General features: G+C 38.3%; 6 protein-coding genes across 9 annotated transcripts; 4 read left to right on the forward strand and 2 right to left on the reverse strand.

The window, feature by feature from the left end:
* Positions 1–134: 134 nt before the first annotated feature.
* On the forward strand, positions 135–2,725 carry Caf1-55 (chromatin assembly factor 1 p55 subunit). Its single transcript, XM_014360453.2, has 5 exons — positions 135–287; positions 917–1,415; positions 1,490–1,747; positions 1,844–2,171; positions 2,279–2,725. The coding sequence occupies exons 1-5, from the start codon at positions 269–271 to the stop codon at positions 2,462–2,464; spliced, it is 1,290 nt and encodes a 429-aa protein (XP_014215939.1). The 5' UTR covers positions 135–268; the 3' UTR covers positions 2,465–2,725.
* Positions 2,726–2,794: 69 nt separating this feature from the next.
* Slob (Slowpoke binding protein) lies at positions 2,795–12,956 on the reverse strand. 3 transcript variants are annotated; one of them, XM_089592719.1, is made up of 10 exons: positions 12,467–12,956; positions 9,428–9,434; positions 9,149–9,392; positions 8,213–8,478; positions 3,905–4,174; positions 3,796–3,835; positions 3,611–3,702; positions 3,387–3,518; positions 3,225–3,301; positions 2,795–3,006 (listed from the first exon to the last, which is right to left on the reverse strand). In XM_089592719.1, exons 1-10 carry the CDS (start codon positions 12,820–12,822, stop codon positions 2,889–2,891), a joined length of 1,602 nt encoding a protein of 533 aa, XP_089448845.1. In that variant the 5' UTR covers positions 12,823–12,956; the 3' UTR covers positions 2,795–2,888. The 3 variants fall into 3 exon arrangements, with proteins under 3 accessions (XP_089448845.1, XP_089448843.1, XP_089448844.1); XM_089592718.1 differs by adding an exon at positions 3,114–3,140 and having other exon boundaries at positions 2,916–3,006; positions 3,796–4,174; positions 9,149–9,441; positions 12,452–12,956; XM_089592717.1 differs by having other exon boundaries at positions 3,796–4,174; positions 9,149–9,441; positions 12,452–12,956.
* Positions 5,169–7,856, forward strand: Ns3 (nucleostemin 3). 2 transcript variants are annotated; one of them, XM_014358752.2, is made up of 2 exons: positions 5,169–5,420; positions 5,516–7,856. In XM_014358752.2, exon 2 carries the CDS (start codon positions 5,576–5,578, stop codon positions 7,562–7,564), a length of 1,989 nt encoding a protein of 662 aa, XP_014214238.2. In that variant the 5' UTR covers positions 5,169–5,420; positions 5,516–5,575; the 3' UTR covers positions 7,565–7,856. The 2 variants fall into 2 exon arrangements, with proteins under 2 accessions (XP_014214238.2, XP_089449393.1); XM_089593267.1 differs by having other exon boundaries at positions 5,520–7,856.
* A 1,614-nt stretch (positions 12,957–14,570) lies between the features above and the next one.
* On the reverse strand, positions 14,571–16,123 carry LOC106644793 (melanoma-associated antigen D4). Its single transcript, XM_014360462.3, has 6 exons — positions 15,953–16,123; positions 15,546–15,858; positions 15,302–15,467; positions 15,140–15,234; positions 14,936–15,067; positions 14,571–14,858 (listed from the first exon to the last, which is right to left on the reverse strand). Exons 2-6 carry the CDS (start codon positions 15,846–15,848, stop codon positions 14,724–14,726), a joined length of 831 nt encoding a protein of 276 aa, XP_014215948.2. The 5' UTR covers positions 15,849–15,858; positions 15,953–16,123; the 3' UTR covers positions 14,571–14,723.
* Positions 16,124–16,363: 240 nt separating this feature from the next.
* On the forward strand, positions 16,364–17,772 carry Prosbeta3 (proteasome subunit beta type-3). The gene is made up of 3 exons (XM_014360483.2): positions 16,364–16,461; positions 16,814–17,379; positions 17,459–17,772. Exons 1-3 carry the CDS (start codon positions 16,459–16,461, stop codon positions 17,505–17,507), a joined length of 618 nt encoding a protein of 205 aa, XP_014215969.1. The 5' UTR covers positions 16,364–16,458; the 3' UTR covers positions 17,508–17,772.
* A 1,311-nt stretch (positions 17,773–19,083) lies between these two features.
* LOC106643757 (galactoside 2-alpha-L-fucosyltransferase SEC1) lies at positions 19,084–22,588 on the forward strand. The gene is made up of 3 exons (XM_014359026.2): positions 19,084–19,437; positions 19,565–19,741; positions 19,821–22,588. Exons 1-3 carry the CDS (start codon positions 19,142–19,144, stop codon positions 20,374–20,376), a joined length of 1,029 nt encoding a protein of 342 aa, XP_014214512.1. The 5' UTR covers positions 19,084–19,141; the 3' UTR covers positions 20,377–22,588.
* Positions 22,589–22,612: the final 24 nt, after the last annotated feature.

Below are 22,612 nucleotides of genomic sequence, written 5' to 3' on the forward strand. Positions count from 1 at the left end.
CGGTAGGTTAGGGTCCTGACTTAATGGGATCTGCAGTACCGTCTACTCTACACTCTACTTATCTACTAACAGTCACCCGCTAGATGGCGCGGGTTCTGCATTATTCAGCCTGAACTGCCTGAAGCTCGAAACTCGAAACTTGGCTAGCTGGCCAAGGCGAAAGTGGTTGTAAGCGCGGGCTCGTCACCAGGTCGTCAGGACGTCAGGTCCATTTGTTCATCTTCGTTGAATAACTGTCTCCTACTAAAGAAAAGGCTGAGCATCCGCAATGGGTGACAGGGACAGTGGTAAGTAATAATGTTTTACGGTTAACTAACATTTAATTTTACGCCAAGGTACAAGACTACGCGGGAGTTAAAGGTTATAAGATTGAGAGTCGGCATTGGCATCTGACACACACACACACACACACATACACATGTACTTATCGTACCGGAGGGTCGCCGGGGATGTTAAGCAATTGCAAGCATGTTTTCCCGCGGTTTTAGGGACTAAAAAAACTGTTGCTTCACTTGCTGACTTTTTATTGACTTAAATGACAGAATAATTGGTTAACTACGAGAATTTCTTTCACTTTTTTTCACGAAAGGTTTTTGTACAAAAACAGTTAGCAAACTAACACCAAGAAGCCCATTATTTACCTTTGCTACCTTTGCAGGTGCAAATTACTCAATTGTTATTTGCGATTACAGTATCTTTTTGAATCCGATCGTTAATCGTTAATTTTTGCTCCAGTTTCTACATCAAAATATGTGCTAAGTACCTCAATATGCCTAAAATTCAAATCTTGAATTTAGTTGTCATTTTCAACAAAATTATGTACTTATAAGAAACATGAAAGAATTTTTTACTTGTAAATGCAGGTGTTAGACTTACAGAATCATCTTAGCTTAATTATTGATTGAATTTTACACAGAAACCTTTGATGACGCTGTTGAGGAGCGCGTCATAAATGAGGAGTACAAGATTTGGAAGAAGAATACTCCCTTCTTGTATGACCTTGTAATGACCCATGCCTTGGAATGGCCTTCATTAACAGCTCAGTGGTTGCCGGATGTAACAAAGCCAGAAGGCAAGGATTACACAGTACACCGACTTATCCTTGGCACGCATACATCTGATGAGCAAAATCATCTATTAATTGCCAGTGTACAGTTACCGAATGAAGATGCGATTTTTGATGCTTCACACTATGATAATGAGAAGGGAGAGTTTGGAGGGTTTGGATCAGTGAGTGGTAAAATTGAAATCGAAATTAAAATCAATCATGAAGGAGAAGTCAATAGAGCCAGATATATGCCTCAAAATCCTTGTGTCATTGCAACCAAGACACCATCCAGCGACGTTCTAGTTTTTGACTATACTAAGCACCCAAGTAAGCCAGATCCCAATGGAGAATGTCATCCAGACTTACGGTATAACATATATTGTTATTGATATTCATATTAAAAATTACAACAAATTAATTGAATTATTGGTTTTCCTAAAGGTTACGCGGTCATCAAAAGGAAGGCTATGGACTCTCTTGGAATCCAAATCTTAATGGATACTTGCTGAGCGCTTCGGACGACCACACGATTTGCTTGTGGGACATAAACGCCACACCAAAGGAAAACAGAGTAATTGATGCCAAGACTATATTTACAGGCCACACGGCTGTTGTTGAAGATGTTGCCTGGCACTTACTTCATGAATCCCTGTTTGGCTCTGTGGCTGATGATCAAAAATTGATGATCTGGGACACGAGGTAAAAAATAGTTATGCATTAGTTGGGCCATGAAATTTATTTTGAATATAAGTTTATAAACAATGTATGATTTACTTGTATAATATTTACTTACAGATGTAACAACACAAGCAAACCGAGTCACACGGTTGATGCTCATACAGCAGAAGTGAATTGTCTAAGTTTTAATCCATATTCCGAATTTATCTTAGCAACTGGAAGCGCTGATAAGACTGTAGCTCTGTGGGATTTGCGAAATTTGAAATTGAAATTACATTCATTTGAATCTCACAAGGATGAGATCTTCCAAGTCCAATGGTCACCTCATAATGAAACAATTCTTGCTAGCAGTGGCACAGATAGAAGATTACATGTCTGGGACCTTAGTAAAATTGGAGAAGAACAATCTAGTGAAGATGCAGAAGATGGACCTCCTGAACTTTTGGTTAGTATTTGGTTGTGTTTCCTAATTTTTGTTCATACACCGTTATTTTATTGTCTAAGGGTTAAAGTTGGCTATAAATACTTCATTGTTATTTATATGTATTATAGTTCATCCATGGAGGACATACTGCTAAGATCAGTGACTTTTCCTGGAATCCAAACGAGCCTTGGGTCATTTGTTCTGTGTCTGAAGATAACATAATGCAAGTTTGGCAGATGGCTGAAAATATTTATAACGACGAAGAGCCAGACACGCCTGCCAGTGAGCTCGAAGTTGCAGGAGCGATTAATTAAGTGGCTACCCGCAAGAACATTCATACTTTTTTATTCATCAAACATTATTTAACGATTGTGTTATTCCATTTCTTCAATATGAGTTAATGAGAACTAATTTTGTAAGCTCATAAACTTGAATATTTAACGAGTGTTTGTATGTAATGTTTTTAAATTAAGTGTCAAAACTATCATACATGCATTAGAAATGTAACGATTAATATTCTGTAAGACCAACTGTCGATATTTTTTTAAGAGTTATTAAAAAACAATGGAAAATTATTTTACATTGTGTTAAATTTGATTTCATAAATAAACCTGAAATAATGGAGATTGATATAAACGCTTGAGTTGAAGTCATTTGTTTTTAATTAATATTTTTATTTTATCGAAAAAGAGCTTTTTAAAGCTTCATGAATGTACCGATTTACAGTAACGAAATCTCTCATACAGCTGTGATGGAAAGTTCTTGGTAGATTTGAGCAAGTAATGATCCATTTTCACTGCGATCACTTTCGGGACTGCTAAGTGATATCATGTCCTCTGAGTCAAAATCTGATAATCTGCCGAAGAAAAAACAAATTAATTTCTTTGTAGCACGAACACATATTAGACCATCACACTAATAGTAAGAATACCATTTTAAAAAAAGCATTGCAACATATATTACCAGCGTTTCGAAGCTGAGTGAGAACGGCTACATGTATGCAAAACAAAAACTTCGACATGCAATTACTTTACCATGCAACAGTTGAATAAGAAATGAGCGTGAAAGTATTACCGTTTTACAGGAGTTTTTTGGCATCGAATCCCGTCGAGTAATCTCGAAATGGGAATCGACGTATCTGGACGGAAAATCTGCAAAAAATTGTATACATATAAACAACAAATCATCTAGCAAAAACTTTGATAACGAAAAAGTTAAACCATTAAGTATAATTACATTAACTGATGCATTTCGCAATTCACGAAGATCAATGTTGCGAAACAAATCGTGAAATATAAGCTCTTCTATGCTGGGATAAACGGCCCCCGGTGCACGTCGATCAAATATAAATTCTAAACAATCTGATACCTGCGCAATATCGAATAAATCGCTTTTATCGTACAGAAAAATGGATAATACATGTATATTTATTTTTAATCCAGTGAATTAATGGCACGCACCTGAGGATATTTATGAATATCGGCAAAATTGGCGGCAGTCGGTTCAAAAGTGCAAAGCTCGTAGCCGGCTGTCATCTCGAAGAGCATGTGGCCTTTTTAATAATACGCAAGTTGTTTTATACACATATTTTTACGAAAGAAAATAAAGAATTAAAAATTGCTACCAATCATAAGACAATACATACCAAAGCATATAACATCAATAGAATCGGGTGCAAGAGGATGCTGTTGTGGATGATGATGATGATGATGATGATGATGATGAGAAGAAGGATGTTGCTTGAGACCAGCCGCAGTGTCGTGCAGCCTGGACGCGATAACGGGGTGGTTGCGACTAGTGAAGCCCAGCAAGCTGTTCTCGAGGGCGGCAAGTCGAGCCACCCCGTTCTGGACGATGACGTTGCCGGAGTGCAGGTGCGCCACTGTCGGGAAGTCGCGTTCCTTGAGGAAGACCAGAGCCTCGAGTACTTGGCGGCCCATGCGCTGGATCTGCGGGATCGGAAGGCCTTTGCCCCGGCTACCGTACTTTTGCGACCAGTCCTCGTTCCAGCAGTTGCGCTCGATCTACACCATATAGGACAGAGTAGAACACGGGTTAAAACATTTCTGCTTATTATTTATTTATTTATTTATTTATTTATTTATAGAATTAACGGGCCTTAGGCCCAATTACAATGAAATAACATACATGATAAAGTGTGTTGCCGAGCGCAGCACATAACAGTTTTAAGTAGATAGTGCAGTAACATAATTATAAAATAGAAAACTCACTTGAAAAATAGAAAGCATAGCAAATAACGAGTAACTTTAAAAACGAAAATAATAATGTACATACAATGTTTCAACGTAATTAGTAAATATGCATGAGTAGTAGTATATAATTTCCGAGATAATTTCGAGATCAAATGAAATGTTGAAATATTAAATATTAACTGTATGTATTAAATAATAATAATAATAATAATGAATGGTGTAACTTTTGTTGGGTGAGCTTGCTATGATACTAGGAAATTTGAGAAAAATAATGTTATGATATCAGAGTTAGCAAAAAGAAATAATTACGAAATTATTACTTTTTTTTCTTGACTGATGAAATAATTGAATCTTTAAAATAAGTACTACTACTAAAAAAAAAAAAAAAAAAAAAAAAAAAAAAAAAAAAAAAAAAAATAATAATGCACATGATAAGTACGAGCATTCAAAAAGTATACACTTCAATTTTAACGTTAAGAAAAAGTAATTTCGATTACACGCGCGCGCCTCAAAGTTCTTCCAAGCGCAAAACGCAAAATGAAAGGGAAAATAAACAATAGGAGAAAAGTACTTGTACGGTAAAAAGAAACCGCGGCGTATGACGATAAATATTAGGTGGTAGAACAAGAAGGTGGCTAAGAAAAGCTCAAAGAAAATTAGCTTTCGATGTTTTATCCTGTAACGAAACTCAGTTCGATCGGATGTGTGAATGGCATGTGTGTGTGGTGCTTACACGGCTTTTACTGTTTTACTTTTACGTCACGCTGCGCTGCTATACTTATTTAGTTTTGCGCTGTCGCTAGTGTCGCTTCTATTCCAATCTCTTATATCGAGCTTAAAAGTTTTTCATTGTTTTTCCCCGTGTGATGTAAAATAATAAATATGTTTGATCTGCCTGATAATCGTTGAGCTTAATTTTTTTTTTTAACTGGTGGTGCGTGGTGCTCTAGTTCGAGTTGGAGTTGGAGGTCAAGTAAGCTGTGACAACTACAACAAAACGCGTGTGTAGACTGTAGAGTACATTCTCTTCGCTTCGAGGTTAAGACCGTCTGTTGTGGTAAAGTTTTTAAATAAAAATAGTACCGACCGCATCAAGTCTCCTTCGCATAAACGAACCAAATTTTCTTATCATACTTGAATCTCTTGTTTCAGGAAGTCGGAGCAATTGGAAGTTTATTTTTTAACATTTGACAATAGTTCGTGACGAAGAGAATGGGCAAAAAGAACAAGGAGAAAAATCTCGGCCGAGCTCTGATCAAGGATCGTTTCGGGTCCAACAAACGCCGCAGAAATAATGCCGATTCGTTTCTTCATACTGTGGATATGCAGGATGGCTATGACTGGGGTCAGCTCAATCTTCAGTCTGTAACCGAGGAGAGCTCTTTCCAGGAGTTCCTTCACACGGCCGAGTTAGCTGGAACCGAATTCCAAGCAGAGAAGCTGAACATCAAATTCGTCAATCCAAAGAGTGGAGTTGGTCTACTGACCAAGCAGGAACACGACCAAGTCATCCAGTCTCAGGAGAAGAATAAGGAGCTCCTCAAAATTCCAAGGCAGCCTCTGTGGGATGAGAATACGACAGCAAACGAGTTGCAGACTAAGGAGAAGGAAGTGTTTTTGGAGTGGAGAAGGAGGCTTGCTCTGTTGCAGGAGGAGGAGGGTTTGTTATTGACACCGTATGAGAAAAATTTAGAACTATGGCGGCAGTTGTGGAGAGTTATTAGGCGCAGCGATGTGGTTGTACAGATTGTTGATGCTCGTAATCCGTTGCTGTTTAGATGTGAAGATTTAGAAAATTACGTCAAGGAAATAGATCCAAATAAGTTGAATATGATTTTAATTAATAAGGCTGACTATTTGACTGAACAACAAAGAAAAATTTGGGCGGAGTACTTTATGGAAAATAAGATTAGGGTGGCCTTTTTCTCTGCTACATTGGCTGCTCAGAAAGAAACCATTGAAGAAACCATATCCGAGGAAGAGGAAAGGTCTGAAGAGGAAGATTCCATCGAGGAAAGCGATATGGAGTCCATATATACCTCAGACTTCATCGAAGAGACAGAGACATTTTTTGAGGAATCAGAATATGAGAGCGCCACCGATAACTTGAATCTCACTGCAGTCAAACGTTTGGAAAATCTCGAAATCGATGAACCCATTAAAGAAGAAATTGATTTTCATTCTGCTGAAATTCATAACTCAGCTGAATTGTTGAGCAGAGAAGAACTAATAACTTTGTTTAGAACAATGTACCCACTAAAAACTTACATGAAAGGAGTGACCACAATTGGCTTGGTGGGCTATCCCAATGTGGGTAAAAGTTCAACAATAAATGCTTTACTAATGGACAAAAAAGTATCAGTCTCAGCAACACCGGGAAAAACAAAACACTTTCAAACTTTATACTTGGGCAAAGATGTGTTACTGTGTGATTGTCCAGGTCTTGTGATGCCCAGTTTTGTCTGTACCAAAGCTGATATGGTACTCAATGGCGTTTTGCCCATAAATCATTTGAGAGATCATGTTCCATCGGTAAATTTACTAGGCACACTGATTCCAAGGCACGTCATAGAAGATCTGTATGGAATAATAATTCCACTACCGATAGAAGGAGAAGATCCAGACAGGCCTCCACTGGCTGAAGAGATTTTGAATGCTCACGCATTTAACAGAGGATTCATGACTCAAAATGGACAGCCCGACTGTTCGCGTTCAGCCAGGTATGTTCTCAAAGATTTCATCATAGGTAAACTTTTGTATTGCGTCGCCCCTCCAGGCTATGATCAACAAGAGTTCCATACGTTCCCACCCAAACGGAGAAAGGATATGACTCATAAGCAGTTACCACCTAGAGTAGCAAGAGCCATTAAATCTCTGAAAAAGACTGCCGAGGATATCGACAGAAACTTTCAGTTATCAGAATCAGGAAATGAGGCGTTTCGAAAATGTAGTAATGGCGTGCATGTAAAAGGTAAATCTATTATTGGACACATCAATTCTATGATGTCATTGAATAGTGCTGGAACCGCAGTCATGGAATCAAACGCAAGTCTTTATCCTGGCACAATAGATGGAACTGAATCAATGATGGGTTCTACTCTAAGTATTTCAACTAGTTCAGCTGACAAACCATGGAGAAGACGCGAGAAAAAGCAGCGTGAAAAAGGAAGGAGACTCTATGCTCATCTCGACCAGCACTGAAGTAATTAGTTTTAACAATTTTTTGTTTTTTAATCATAATTATTATAATTTTAATTATTGTTACATTACTGTCACCATTATTCGATGGCCGTAGACTTTTACTGTATGATTGAAAATGTTTGATTACGTTGGCAAAGATTTTGATGCAATATTTAGATGTTTGTTCATGTACATATATATGTATACTTATTAATTTTGTACATTACATTTGTATATTATTGGCTAATTTATTGGGTCAAAGTAAGCAGTCCCCAATAATTTTGGCATAGAAATAAAGAATCCATAGTTGTTACTACTGTCTTGTCAATTGTAAAACGTTCCTCATTCAACAAAGTTGAAAATAAACATTCTTTTAGCTTAAAATGTATGAAAATAAATGAAAAAGAAACGAGTTCACGGCTGCTGCTCGGCGACAATGAATGTTAAAGATGTATAGCCGCGCACTTACCTAATTGTATGAAACGCCAGCAGATAAAAAGTTGGCGCTTCAGCATTATTCAACAATAGAGTTATTTTCGCTTGTGTGAATCAAAAATTTAATTACCAACTTATATACGTACACAATCAATAAAAAGGTAACCGATCTTGATGCACAAAATGAAAAAAAAAAAAAAAAAAAAAAAAAAAATGATGTGTGGGTATACTTACGCCGTAGATGATGTCCTTGATGCTGCCCTGATTGATGGGCTGTACGAGCACAACGTAATCCTGGTCTTCGTACTTGACGAACTCGAGATCAAGAATCGGACAGATGTAGGGATGCTGGAGCGTGAGGAAGAGCTTGTTCAGGACATCGCGCGTCGACGGCTTGATGCTGAGGCTGCAGTTGCGGTTGAGCGGCGCGAGGGTCAACAGCCGGTCTGTCTTTAACAGCGTGTCCTGCACCACGAACCAGTGCTTGTCCACTCGGGAGCCTATTTTATTTTATTTCATTTTTTTAAAATTATTTATACGCAAAGGTTTTTGGTTTTTCATGCACGAGAGATTTTGTGCTCGGTCTAGTACATTGATTTTTCCTTCGTCGGGCCAAGGTGGTGGTGCGCGAGGCGAATAACGATTTTGTAATGGTAACGCCGGAGCGGGTGTATTTTCAGCCCGAGTGCGTGCTTAACTTTTGAGATCTACAATCTAGATTGCAATATGTACTTGGCGGTGCAATTATCTCGCTCCGGAAAGCTCGTAGGAGTTTGTGTGTACCGCTCTGGCAAATAAATAAACAGGTTGCAGCTTGAAAAAAAAAAAAAAAAGAAAGTATCCACCACTCGTCAGACCGGCGCCACACCGCAAGTTCACCGAAAGTTTTCGGTCCGTCGCGAAAAAAAAAAATAAAGCTCATGAGAAATATATGGATAAAATGTTTGGACAGGTATAGATGAAGAATCAAAATAAAATTTGCATGGCTTCCCCACCATAATCATCATCATTGACAATCGAGTACAATATATTATACATGTGTGTGGAAAATGGCACGGACGAGGCATATTTATATCGCGTGTGAGCTTTTATTTTTTTTTTTCTCTCTTTGTCGGTGCCACACGTATACTCAAGTGTAAATTTGCAAGGAGCGAGAGATAGAGAGCCTACCGACGTTGTTGAGGTGCTTCAGTAGACTGTAGCGCGGGGCCTCTCGAGCGTAGATCCGGCAAATCGATAGGGCACGATCCCTCGATCTCTTCTCCGTTTCCGCGGAGTTGCAGCCCTCGCAAGCGGCCGCCGCACCCGATGCTTCACCCCGATGATGCTGCTGCCTCGGCTGGGGCACCGGGGTCGTCTGGTTCTGGTCGAGCGCCATGTACTGCTGTCGGCCGTTCTGCCGGATGATCTTTGTCTGGCGTGGCGGTACCTTTGCGGTGTGGCTTTTACTGCTGGCCTGGCCGCTTTTTTTTCCGTTAGGAGCAAACATTTTTTTATTTCCCACATTTTCACGTAATTTATACCGGAAGGGGTCAACTTGTGTACACCCCTGATTAATTAGAGCGAGTCAGTGGGATGAAAAGCTTTGGGAGCGCTTATGTAGTTTTTTTTGTTCACACTTTGCGGTGAGTGTATTGCCGTTTGATGTTGGTGGGTGGGTGTTCCCCGACTTTTGTGCGAAATAGCGCTCTTCGCCTTACAGTTGGGGAAAATGTGTGCTTTATTGTCGATTTCGGTAATTGTTTCGGGGAAAGAGTTTTAGCGAAGGAAAAAGCTACTCTTCGCGTTTGACAAGACGCACTCGTTGTTTGCGCAACTTTTGAGGGTTTCGCGCTTTGTAACTTTGGATTTTCAAAGGTTTTCTTTTAGCCCGTAATCGAGTTATTTTTGCTCGACGGTTGGGTCATTAAAAAAATTAGTCGTTTAGCAAAAAAAAAAAAGTATTTTTCATGATTCGCACACAGAGATACTTGGTTTGAACATTGTTTTTTTTTATATTCTCTACTGGGGTCTCAACGAAAATCGTATCATAAAAAAAGCTATTGATTTTTTTTAAAAAGGAAAAAAATGGCTAAATTGGCATTAACGGGTTCGTGTCCCACTTGAAAATTTCAGAGAACTAAAAAAAAAAAAAATAAATAATTTTATAAAAGAGGTGGCCGAAATAGCTGATAAATCCAATACATCCGTGGAATACTCTCTCGCAAATGCACTTAATTATATTTAGATGCGAATTCAATTTGAACGTTTTTATTGTACGAAAGTTCAGTGTTTCATTGTTAAATCACCAAAATAAAAACCAAGAACCGGTAACGCTAAATAATGCAGTGTATAACATCGATTTTTCGACGATTTTTTAAGAGCCCGTAACGCTCCCTATCGCGTTAGTTTGGGAAAATTTTCTTTCAGCTATAACTTGTTTTGGTCACAAAAATCTTTTAAATTTAATTAGATATCAGCCGATTTTCATAAAATGACCCATGCGTTGTTTCAACCGATTTACATTTGCGAAATTGGTGTTTGTTTCGAGAGATTAATCTGATGAGTTGAACGAAGGAAAGAAAAAAAAATTACGAGCTCTGCTGCTGGAAAATCGGTATCACGGCGGGGAAAGACGGAAAAACAAACCGAGATCGCGTAATATATGAACGGCTGTACCGTCAAGAATATTGTTTCCTCCCCTGATGCGTATCAGCAGCCAGGGCGTCGTCGCCAAAAGCGGATCACATATAGGCATACGGAGGGTCGAGCGTGGGGAGAATAAGAAAACAGACTCGGAATAGTTAACTCCCGTCGGCGGTTCGTTTGCTCGCCTGTACATTGAGATAATGCCTCTCATACGTATATTCATTTTCTTCCTTTTCCTCGTGCTTATGATTCTTCGGGGCACCACACGGGCTTCTCCCCGCTTTATCCAATAATATAGGCGTATAGTCGGTAGTTCATAACTTGTGTGTATATCTGGTGATTGAGACAAAATTTATCATCGCCCTCGAAATCAGCTTTCTGTTTGTAAATATTTATGTGTTACGAAAACAACATCAATTGTAACGAGATTATATCACAACTTGTAACTTACTGATACATGTTTATACATATATATATAAACAAACAAACATTTCTTAGTTTTTCATACCATTGTTACTTTTTGTTTGTGATTTGTGTCAAAAGTCCGTCACTTTCATTCATTTATTTTTTCAATCTACCCACGTAAGTGCAGAGGTGATTGCACGAATTATTGGATTTGACGATCGAGTGCGGCGGAATGTAATGCAATCCGAATGGAAGCTCCGAGAGAGATTTTTTTCCTTTTTTCCCTTCTTTTATTACTTCATCTCGCTCGTGATCGTTAGTGCACGATATAGGTGGCTCGTGTGTATATATATGTATGTATGTATATGCACCCCCTCGAGTTGAGAGGCGGAGGGTGAAATTTATGATGCGTGACGCGTTATAGTTGAGAGTGTCGAGGGTATAATGAGATTTTTTTTTAGATTGAATTCGTACGTGATATTTCTGGCACATTTTTTTTCTCTTTTTTTACTAATGGTATTATTCCATGAATCACTAAAATCTTACGATCAATTTCTTTATTCGGTCTTGTATCTAATAAGCGTACTACTTTTTTTGTTTCACAAAAGTGTTAGATATTTTTTTTTTTTTCTCAGTGTGCTTTAACAAAGACGTACCCAATGATCATGCGTTGTATTGGGGCCATTTTTTGCGAAAGAAACATAAAGTAGCAGCTTAATGAAATTTCGCGCGTCCCTGATATCAAATTTTTTCTTCGTTCGTCCAATCACTTAAAAATTATTGGCGTTCCAATTAAAGCGACTCCGCGGTTAATTCAATGCAAATTTATTCCGTGCCTCTCACTCTGTCAAATCGCGATAATACGCTTGTAATTAAATTTCAAATTTACTGCGACGCTACCCTAAATAAAACGAGCGTTAATAACATTTTCGCCAGAGTAACTGCGCCCCCCCCCCTCTCTTTTATCGAACAATGGCACGTGGTATCTAAAAATGCCCCCCCAAGGCTTTTTATTTATTCGATTAATCCAAAAAAAAATATGTGTATACACGTTCAATATTTCGGATGTTACAATGCACGTCTGAACAATACACGTTTCTATCGAGTCAAAGGAATCCGTGTCAAGATGATCGTATACATAGGTGATGTACATGTAGAAGAGGTACTCCTGCGACGCGCCGTTCCCGAATCAATTGTACGAGGCACACGCGATGCACCTCAAAACCCTTTCTTCCTAAATAGAAAATAAAATTAAAAAAAAAAAAAGGGTCCTTTATGCTGCCTCAGTCGCGTCTTCCCGCCGTAAAAATACCCCGGCGGTCGATACTTCAAAAACCCATTCTCCACTCGCCCCGATCGCGGTATTCACTTTGTACGATGAAAGTGGACGTGAAAACAAAAAAGAAGCAAGGATCGGGGGGAGAAGGTCGTCGTCGTCACCTTGGCTCGTTCTGCTCCTTGCAAGTCTTGACCGCGTAGACCCGGCTGAAGAGTATCTTGGCGATGGTGTCGAAGTAGCCCTTCTCCTCGTCGGCGGGCGGCGAGCTGGCCGGTGGCTCGTCCTCCTCGACGCTCGCGCTCTTCTCGTTCCTGAGAAGGACGCTCCTCACGTTGGCGAAGCTCTCGCTGTTGCCGGCGCACTCGATCTCGATGGCGCTCTGGGTCCTGCGGCTCGACTGGGCCCTGCGTTTGCGCTTGGTCGCCGCCCCGGGCCTCTGCTGGCAGAAGCGATCGTGGCCCGTCATCTCGGCCTCGCGCTGCAGCTCGTTCTCCTCCCGTCGGGCATTGAAGTTCTGGTAAAACGTAAACATGCTGGTCCTTTGTTTTTTTTTCCCCCCCTCAATTTCTCGTACTGGCTTCTCCTTTGCTACGGACGGCGCGTCTTTTTCGCGGTACTCCTCTCCCGGGCATTCTCCGGAGAGAGTTGTTCTTCTTCCTCCTTCTCCCTTTTGAGTCTTTGCGTGAATTATTCAGCCGGTGGCGGCGAGGAGCTCGTTCTTCGCCTCCGTCGGTGATGCATTGCAGCGCTGTCGACGCTGGATCCGTGGAAATACGAGAGGCTTTTCACTTCTGTGGGGTCTCTGGAGCTGATGCTGTTGAAAAGTCTCGAGATTAATTTCATATTTTTTTTTTTTTTTTTTTTTTCATTCAAATAAGTATAATTTATTATTGATGAGAAAAGTAAAGAGCTCTTTGGGATTTTCTTGGTTTTTGTGGATGAAAACAAAAAAAGGAGGCACGTATTTGTACGTAATAAATTTCCCATTGCCGCGAGATGCTGTCCGCACGTTTTGTATCTCCGGTAAGTGGATAAGAGTCGGATACGATCGGACGGGCTATCAAACAACGGAGCGGAAGTAGGAGCAATTCTTTTTTTTTTTTTTTTTTTTTTTTTTTTTTTTTTTTTTTTTTTTTTTTTTTTTTTTTTTTTTTTTTTTTTTTTTTTTTCTCATAGTGAGTGAGTATTGTAAGGTCCAAAGGAGTTTATTCGTACGGCGGAATTCAGTTTTGGTGTTGCATTGGAGAGAAAAATTTAATCGGAAATAGAAGGAGAGAAAAAAATGTGACGTTGGAATCGTTTTTTTGGATAGAGTTAACAACCGTAATATTTTATCTTCCGAAAAATATGTATAAGATACAATTTTTTTTAAATAAAAAAAACGTGTTCATTTCTCCAACAAACGAAAAAAAAGTTCTAAAAATACGAAAAATCGAAAGATTAGACAGATCGTTGGGAGGAAAATTAAAAATACACCTCTCTATCCAAAATTACAGACTCCCACTGCAGCGCTCGCGCGCTCAACCCGTTCCCATAAACTGCTAACTAGGCGCCAGACACCACACACAGTATTGACTATGAAAACCACCAGTGCAACTCCCATAAAACCCTATCGACCAATCTGCACCTGTACGTTGAACAAAAAAAATCTTGCGCCGGGTCATTACAAGGCAATGAATACATGAAAAGTTATGAATAACAGTACCGTCAAGCTGGAGCTTTTGTCGTTGAACACAGCATAGTCCAGCAAAGAAAAAGGTCGCGTGAATGTACTGCTTCTTCGCGAGGGCAGGAGGTAAACTGAACAGAAGAGCGAGTCGCGCACAACTGGCCCTCCTCCTGTCTGGTGCATACGTTGTTGTACGTGAGGTGCTTGCACCCTCTCCGCGCGCGCTTGCGCCTCCGAACGCGAGCCTGGAAATAGCTGCACGTGCTTGCAAGCTCCGTATCTTCACTCGATGAGCGCTCACTAGTTTGCACGCAGCGAAAAAGTTTTCCTGAGCCTTTTTCTTCACAAGAATACGATAGCGAGAGAGTCAATGAGTTGAGAAGCGAAAATGTTAATCATTGACTTTGACTCTCCTGCACAGCCAACCACTCCAACAATGTTCACTCTATTTGCCTACAGTTGTAATCTAATCTTGCTAGCGCTACTTTCTATGGCTTCGCGAACTTTTAACATGCAAGTTGAGAGGATGCGTCGGTGCATGTGATTAGTAGCAATGATGTCTTCTCTTTTTTTTTCTTTCTTTTTTTTTTTTTTTTATTCAAATCCATAAAAACACTTATCGTCTAGTGTACAAAGTTATCAAGAATAAAATATAGTTTGTATTGACAGTTTGGAATTACGTTTTTTTTTTTTTTGTTTTTTTTGATACAACATCCACAAATAAATAATAATACTTTTGGAATACTTAAAACACAAAAGACATACTACTGTTGTTCCATATGTTCCACTCTGCCGTTTTGGGTTGCTCGTGGGTTGGCACGTTCTCTGAGTCGTCCTTCCGACTGCAACATTTTTTCAAACTGTTGCGACCACGAGTCAATGTTTCTTCCACGATACATCTGAAAAACAGAATTTTCAGTTATTTATACAAAAGCTTATATCAGCTTGCATATGTAGATTTTGGGAATCTTATTACCATGCTTACAAACTCCATAACAGCTCGCCGTGGTAGTTCAAGTTCAGCTCGCATTCCCCAGCTGTACTCTGGTTCATCAGTATCTAAATTTTCTGACTTTTCAAGATGTAAGTATTTCTCCTTGACAAAGTCCTGAAAAAACATTATACTATAATATGCAAGCTCTCAATATCAACATTCTTATGATTAACTTGATAAACTCACCCCTGTCATCAACTCAAGGATGTTACCAAAAATCTCACTTCTTGACGATTCATCAGTTATGATACCAAGTCTGATCAAGAAATGAATTAAGGAACCTTAATGAAAACATAACGTTAATAAAACAAAAGGTGTAGAAAGATAATTGAAATAGAAAAAAATTACCCTGTGAGCATCGATCGCCACTCATATAAATATGTGACAAGATTATAAATAAGAGTACATAGCGATTTGCAACATCTTCATCGTATTCGATGTGTGGTATGTCATTTTTCAACCTGTTGTAAATAAACAGTTTTCCATCAACGTCGATAACTTCATAGCCAAAAGTCTGCGAAAATATTCATAAAGTAACAAAACAATGACAAAATTATGAAAAAATTGAGAGAAAAGTGCTGAATTGGCTTACATCTTTTAAGATTTTTATGGCCTGATCGATAACGGACTTGAAATTCTTGTTGTGACAGTCCACAGCTTTACTAATAGCAGATTTTGTAATGGGAATTTTACTGTGATCAGCACCCAAGATGTACTTGACAACGTTGGAGACATGGTGGGCATGTTCCTGATTCGTTAGATTTTTATTCGGCGATATCTGGGAAGCGGGAAGAACTTCCTCATCTTCGACAATAAATTGTGAACTCGTTCCTGGCCTCTGTGAGGAACTCGGCTCAGCTTTTGTCGCTCTTTTCTGTGATCGTTGCGATGACATTCTGGCTTATCTGATAAGAAAGATGCACACACATGCAGTAGTAGTAAAATGTCATATACGTTTGTAAGGTTAGATGGCACAAAAAATTCGTAAAGTATACTCACTTGTTTGGACAAATGCGAATGACAACACTGATTTAACATTTATCGATCTTGTCTTATGCGAAATAACGTTGACACGACCTAAACTTGAATAAAACCAACTTTTGCAACGCAGAAAAACGACTGAAAGCAAAAACTGATGCTAGTTTTTTTTTTTCACTCACTCGTCAATCTTATTTGAAAGGAAGAAAATATAATGAAAATAACGGCGCTTGAATTCTTTTGATAATTCCTGCAGTCGGACGTCTGCTCTGCTACGCGTTCTTACCGACACACAGTAAGCACTCAATTTATTATTTAAGCTGATGTAGGTAACTTAGGTTGCTGTGAATATTTTGGAGACCTTACCGGCTCGGCAGATAAGTGCGGCATCATCTTTGAATTTAAAAGCCGTGCAAGTTTCTTCAGTTGTATGCGGTTGGTGTGGTTGTTTCATGACAACTTAGCAGTTTTGTTGCTGGTGCCCGAAACAAAAATACATCGATTTTGATACTTAAAATCAAGCAAAAATGGTAAAAACATCCATGATTTGTTTCTACTCTTATTCAGTTTAAATTATTGTCAAGTTTATTTACTTAAATGATGTAGTTTCTTAGTGTGCATGTTTATTTCAAGTATAGAGGTTATAAGGATTGTATCAGTCATACAAATGACATTGCATATTTCATTAAATTTGTTTCTTTTCCATTGACAACATACTCTTTCAAACAGTTATTATTATAAATTTGTGTAATAAGAAGAATTATCAAAATTACAATGAGATTTGTTGAATAATTTTAAGCTGTACTTGTTGCCTGCACATAGAATACTGTTTTGTCAATTTCATTTAGCTCTTCTATTTAAATAGATAATATTTTTTTGCAGAGTATCTTGGCTTATAATGGAGCTGCTATAATTGCAATGAAAGGAAAGAACTGCGTTGCAATAGCAGCAGATCGTAAATTCGGTATCCAAGCACAAATGGTATCGTGCGACTTTCAAAAGGTATTTGAGATGGGATCTCACCTATACGTTGGCCTACCCGGCCTAGCCACTGATGTTCAAACTGTCATGGAAAGGCTACGCTTCAGATTGAATCTTTACGAATTGAAGGAAAACAGAAAAATCCATCCTAAAACCTTTTCCTGCATGGTTTCAAATCTTTTGTACGAGAGGAGATTTGGACCCTACTTTGTTGAACCAGTGATAGCAGGATTGGATCCCGAGACTTACGAGCCCTATATCTGTTGCATGGATCTAATAGGATGTTGCACATCTCCTGAGGACTTTGTAGTTTCTGGTACTTGTACAGAACAGCTTTTTGGTATGTGTGAAGCTTTGTACGAGCCAAACTTGGGACCAGATGAGCTTTTTGAAACCATCAGCCAAGCACTTGTCAACGCTTGTGATAGAGATGCCATATCTGGTTGGGGTGCTATCGTTCACATAATGTGAGTATTCGTATTGAAAATACGCTCTAAGTGATTCTTGGTCACAACATAATAATTGACATGGTTTCATTTCTTTCAGCGAAAAGGATAAAGTTACTACAAAAACAATCAAGACCCGTATGGATTGAATAATATTTTAAAAAAATACAAATTACATTCTGTTCATTATAAAAGAATTTTATACATAAAATACAAATTAAATCAAATTTTTTACATGTAGTTATAACAAACCATACTTACAGCTACGAAAAAAAGTTGGTTGTGGTAAGAACGTTAATCGTGTTTGTTTTTTCAATGCTATTCCATTGTTATTCTTTCATTATAATTTTCTTTCATAAAGTTTTTATCAGAATAAAATCAACCGAAAAAAAAAAGATACAAGTGTTTAAATACCACTTATTGCCTGTTTGAATATTTTCATCAATTACGTTACCGCGTAAAATTTTCATCCAGTAAACTAATTTTCCAACATTGGTCGTAAAATGATGTCGTCCAACATTAAAATAACATTATCACGAATTAAATTTAAATTTGCTGTAACTGCGCGAAAAATGAAAGATATTGATCGACGACGGAAATATTGACGTACAGAATTGTGCGTCACCCTATATTTGACTACTTGCAAAAAATTCAATTGAAAGACAAAACGACTACTTATATATATATGTAAGGAAAAGCAGCGGTACAAGCTGGATGAGACGCGCATGTCCCTTTGGTGGGAGGAAAACAGGGGGTGGCGTGTTATTTTATGTGCACAAGCGTGAGGGGGTGCACGAAAGTACAAAGCGAAAAGCACACTCCACCCACAACCACGTTCGCAATTACATATACACACACATACGTATAAGTCTGCTTTCGTTGGACTTCCGATTCGCGAGGGTGCTCGAGAAAAAATAGCAGCGAAAAAGACGGTCAAGAAGCTGATATTTTTTCCTCCCGGCTCTCCTTCTCGGCCTGATCTCCACCTCAATCTTTCACAGCTTGTCTATCTTGCAACTCGAATCTCCGAGGGGAAAAGAGTGTTAATTAATCGTGTCGTTATAGTGTCGCGACATTGTTTGACGACAAAAGCTCATTAAAACAGCTATATTGTCAAACGTTTCGTTCAAGTGCGAAAGATGAGCCAGAGCCTTGGTCCTCTCAAGAACGACATGAATATCTTTGACAAGATTTTCGCCAACGAAGAATTAGTTTGTAAGCATACACAATGTCCATATTGCACGAGTTTTCGGTTTGCTTTGTTTCATCATTATTTTTCCTCCAATTTTAATCCGCTTCACTCACAATCAAAATAAATGCTCGATATGATTTTGCACAAACATTGCCCGCAGGAATACAAAGCCATGTGGATTACAATGCAAAGCCATCGAAAAGCAAGTCACCAGTCAGCAGACTGGCCGCGCGACAATTACAATCATCAAGCCGAAAAATCCATAATCCTCAAGGAAATAGTACTGCATCGTCGCTCTCTGACAATCATTATGCAGCCGATCAATCGCGCGAGTGCAACAACGGCGAGCTACCATCATCCGTTCGTCACCCAATGAGCGTCCAAACGACCGCTCGAAATGCCGGATAAATGAGAAAATAATATATATATCAGCTGAAGCTGCGAGCAATAGATTTTTAGAATAATCGAGACTCGTCTCGATAGGCTGCATTAGAGTTGAAGAAAAAAAAAAAAAAAAAAAAAAAAGGAAAAAATAAAAAAAAAAAAAAAGAAAAAAAAAAGGAAAAAAAAAGGGTAGTCGAAGCACGGAATATGAGTCAAGCCCAGCAGCACGTGCTTGCAAGTGCAATAGTCCTCGCGTTGCTAGTCGTCCTCTGCATCCACGTGTTTCTGTTTCCCATGTACACCTCGAGTCCAGCCACTCGACGCATCAGGATATCCTCGTACGAGCAAGCCCTGTGCCACGACATTTATTCACGGGCAGTCAAGACCGGACACGGTAAGCGCAAAACACCCTCTTGTCCCAAGTACGGCATCATCTCGGCGGTGCAGGGTGGAAGATTGGGCAATCAAATCTGGGAGTACGCTTCGGTCTGGGCCATTGCTAGGTGCGCTTTAATTTTTACCTATATAAAATCGCGGTACCTCATGCTCGCCTGTCGGTATACTTGTTACGTATATTATTTTGTACTTTTGTGAATTTCACACGTGTTATGCTATGGCAATATGTTGCAGGAGAACTGGACTCGAGCCGTACATGCCGAGATGCATATTGAAAACTTTGGAGGAGTACTTCGAACATCTGAGCATACCATCTCTGAGTAGTATCAACCAGTGCATTATTGACGTCGGCCAGATCGTTAATTCATTGTCGGAGTGGAACAGCACGGAGCAAAACATCATTATTCCAAAGTACGTATGTAGTAGTATATACAGGTTTTACGTACATACGCGTCGAAACAGTGAACATTGTCTCCCTCGGCGCTTGCAGATACGCGGCTTATTGGTCCTTGATACTGGTGTGGCTGGATGACTTCCGTCAAGAGTTCAAGTTCCAAAAGAGCTTGCGGAGGCACGCCAAAACGGTACTCAAGGAGGCCTCGGCGCGGTACAACCTGTCGAAGCCGACGTACGTGGGCGTGCACGTGCGCCGTACCGATTACATCGACTATCTGTGGCAGAAATTGCGAGTGAGACCGGCACCGGTGGACTATTACTTCAAGGCGATGAATTACTTCGACGAGAAGTACGAGAACGCGATATTTGTGGTTGCGAGCGACAACATAGGCTGGTGCAAGTATCACCTGTTGAGCGCCGATCGCGGTAAGTTTCGACGGATCGTCTTTATTTCCAGCTACGAGGACCCCCGTGGTCCCGGCAAGGATTTGGCAGTGCTGGCGTCTTGCGACCACGCCATCATCGATTACGGCACTTACGGGGCCTTCGGGGCGGTCCTGGCTGCAGGTGAGACAATTGTTTATAACGTTTCTACGCACTTTTCTACTATGATTGCCGAGGCTTTGCCGAATTGGAAAATCATCACTTAAAATACAACGTTTTTACGTACGATTAAGTATATATGCATGGTGTCATATAATATTATACGTGTATTGTCGCCTTCTGCTTTGCCAAGGAGAGACTTTAGTCTGAGGGGCCATTTTTTCACAGCACACAACGTTTTCAAAACGCTGGAAAATAATGTTATTTTCAAAACTCTAAAACGTTTTTACAATGGTTGTTTTTTCGGTAAATTTGTGAAAAGGCTACAAAAACATTGACAATGTCTGCTGCTTTTATTGACTAAAAAAATTACACCTTTCGACCTCTTTTGCCTTAATTTACATGTAGTGAGTGGCCAAATTAGGTATTACCATAGAAACGACAAGGCGTAAAGTGTTGTAATTATATATCTAGACTAAGCCATTTTATATAGTACTCTGTTGCTATTTATAAAAATAAATCAAAGTATACAATATCGTTGCTAAAAATTATCATAAAATATAGCTTAGTCCTGATGAGCTTTAGGCGAATTTTTATTTTCCATGAAAAGTCACTTATAAGGAATCCAGTAAGTTCTTTTTAGTCACAAAAATCAGTGGACGTTTTCGACATTTTTAAAAGAATTTTCACAACTTTATCATATAACTTTTGTTTTTTACGTTATAAAGTTATGAAAATAACGTTTTTCAACGTTTTTGTACCGTATTAGGCGTTCAAGGATCACTTCTTGGTGTCAATTTTTTCTATCAGTGAATTTTCCTCCTGTTTTTATATAATTTCTTTAAATTTTGAAGTTGCGAGTTAAAATTTTTTTGAATAATTTAAAAATATATTTATAACGGACAGTTTAAAAAGTTTCAAGTATTCCTGTGTTTGATATTAGCGCGATTGGTTATTTAATTTGGAAACGAAAAATACGATTAAAAAAAAATACATGCAAAAATCAAATATATCGATGAAATCAGCATGGCATTTCATATACAATTCTCGTGATACGATGTGCATTTAATTTTTGCACCCATCAGAAAAAACGTAATATTTACAGTAGACAAAAAGTCATAGAAAATAAAAAATTGTAGAAAAATCGTGGACCATTTTGTCCTCAGTATTCTATTTTGTTTGATTACAAAGATATCTATATACATTCTAAAATATTTATTTTTTTAACAATCTATGCAGTGACCTCGTTTCATCTGTCGATGGAAACAAAAATAAATGTTAGGAAAGAATCGGAACTAATAATAAGCTAGACAAGGAAAATAAAAGAAATTTAATCTTTGAAATTTACAAAATGAAATTCTATAAACAATCTGTTCTCTTCTTGAGACTTTTGCAATGTACAATGATTTCGTCTGTGATTTTTTCTTATTGTGCCAAAATCATGAAATCTTTAATTATATTCAAATCAATTTATTATATATGTGAAAAATAGCATTCAAAGCTAGTTTACTGTTAATTGTTTGCTACAAAATGTTACGTGTATACAAATATTTAACATACATATAATTCCCATATGTCTAGACAGCAACATTATAACAACCCACTCAAAGACACTTTAAAAATTTTTTAAGTAACCTTGACTATTTTTTATAATAAATTTTAAAAAAACTCATTGAGTAGTTACGAATTCTTTAATAAAAGTTTTGTCCGATTATTATAAATAAAACAAAATAATAAAAGTACAAAAAATTAAAATCGTTACGAACAGTAAATTCTCATTTGACAATAACATTTTTCAACTTTGACTTCAATTCAATTACAGACTACAGTATATTTAGACACATATTAGATTGAAAACGTTACTTTTCACCAAAACGCTGTTGTTTTACATGTGAAAAAAATATTTGCGTAGACTCTTATTGCTGCTGTCTAGATATCAAAGTATAATGCTCCTTCTCATAGATAGCAAGTAAAGTCTCTTTATACATTTTGTAATCATGTAAAGCGTGTATATGCACAATATTTTCAGTACTAAAAAATATAAATGATGCACAGCAAATGCGTATCTATAAAGTAATATATATGTCTGAGTATGAAGTATATATACTGTGATTGAAAAAAAAAGCAAATGAATAGAATCTATTGTTAATAAATATTATTGACGGTTGCACAAAAAAACGTTATATAGTTTAACGTATTCTATAAATTGTATAGAAAAAAAAAAAAAAAAAAAAAAGTGAAGAATCAATATGGACATGTATAAATACAATGAAATCTATTAGTGCCAATTTAGCCTCCTCTCGACGAAAGTATAATCACGTGCAGAAGACTATATTTATGCAG

The sequence above is a fragment of the Copidosoma floridanum genome, unplaced genomic scaffold (genome assembly GCF_036245765.1).
Source record: "Copidosoma floridanum isolate Cflo_tuat_1 unplaced genomic scaffold, Cflo_Japanese_pri ptg000019l, whole genome shotgun sequence".
In the NCBI taxonomy this organism is placed as follows: Eukaryota; Metazoa; Arthropoda; class Insecta; order Hymenoptera; family Encyrtidae; genus Copidosoma; species Copidosoma floridanum.

Coding starts and splice junctions, on each gene's coding strand:
- Slob (XM_089592717.1), bottom strand. CDS start 12,822: ATGTTTACGTTTTACCAGAACTTCAATGCCCGACGGGAGGAGAACGAG. Junction 4,175..8,212: donor TCAAGGACATCATCTACGGC/GTAAGTATACCC, acceptor TATATGGTGTAG/ATCGAGCGCAACTGCTGGAA. Junction 3,302..3,386: donor TGCGAAATGCATCAGTTAAT/GTAATTATACTT, acceptor AATTTTTTGCAG/ATTTTCCGTCCAGATACGTC.
- Caf1-55 (XM_014360453.2), top strand. Junction 1,416..1,489: donor GAATGTCATCCAGACTTACG/GTATAACATATA, acceptor GTTTTCCTAAAG/GTTACGCGGTCATCAAAAGG. Junction 2,172..2,278: donor ATGGACCTCCTGAACTTTTG/GTTAGTATTTGG, acceptor TATGTATTATAG/TTCATCCATGGAGGACATAC.
- LOC106644793 (XM_014360462.3), bottom strand. CDS start 15,848: ATGTCATCGCAACGATCACAGAAAAGAGCGACAAAAGCTGAGCCGAGT. Junction 15,468..15,545: donor CCATAAAAATCTTAAAAGAT/GTAAGCCAATTC, acceptor ATATTTTCGCAG/ACTTTTGGCTATGAAGTTAT. Junction 15,235..15,301: donor TGGCGATCGATGCTCACAGG/GTAATTTTTTTC, acceptor GTTTTCATTAAG/GTTCCTTAATTCATTTCTTG.
- Ns3 (XM_014358752.2), top strand. CDS start 5,576: ATGGGCAAAAAGAACAAGGAGAAAAATCTCGGCCGAGCTCTGATCAAG.
- LOC106643757 (XM_014359026.2), top strand. CDS start 19,142: ATGAGTCAAGCCCAGCAGCACGTGCTTGCAAGTGCAATAGTCCTCGCG. Junction 19,438..19,564: donor TCGGTCTGGGCCATTGCTAG/GTGCGCTTTAAT, acceptor AATATGTTGCAG/GAGAACTGGACTCGAGCCGT. Junction 19,742..19,820: donor CAAAACATCATTATTCCAAA/GTACGTATGTAG, acceptor CGGCGCTTGCAG/ATACGCGGCTTATTGGTCCT.
- Prosbeta3 (XM_014360483.2), top strand. Junction 17,380..17,458: donor GGTGCTATCGTTCACATAAT/GTGAGTATTCGT, acceptor CATTTCTTTCAG/CGAAAAGGATAAAGTTACTA.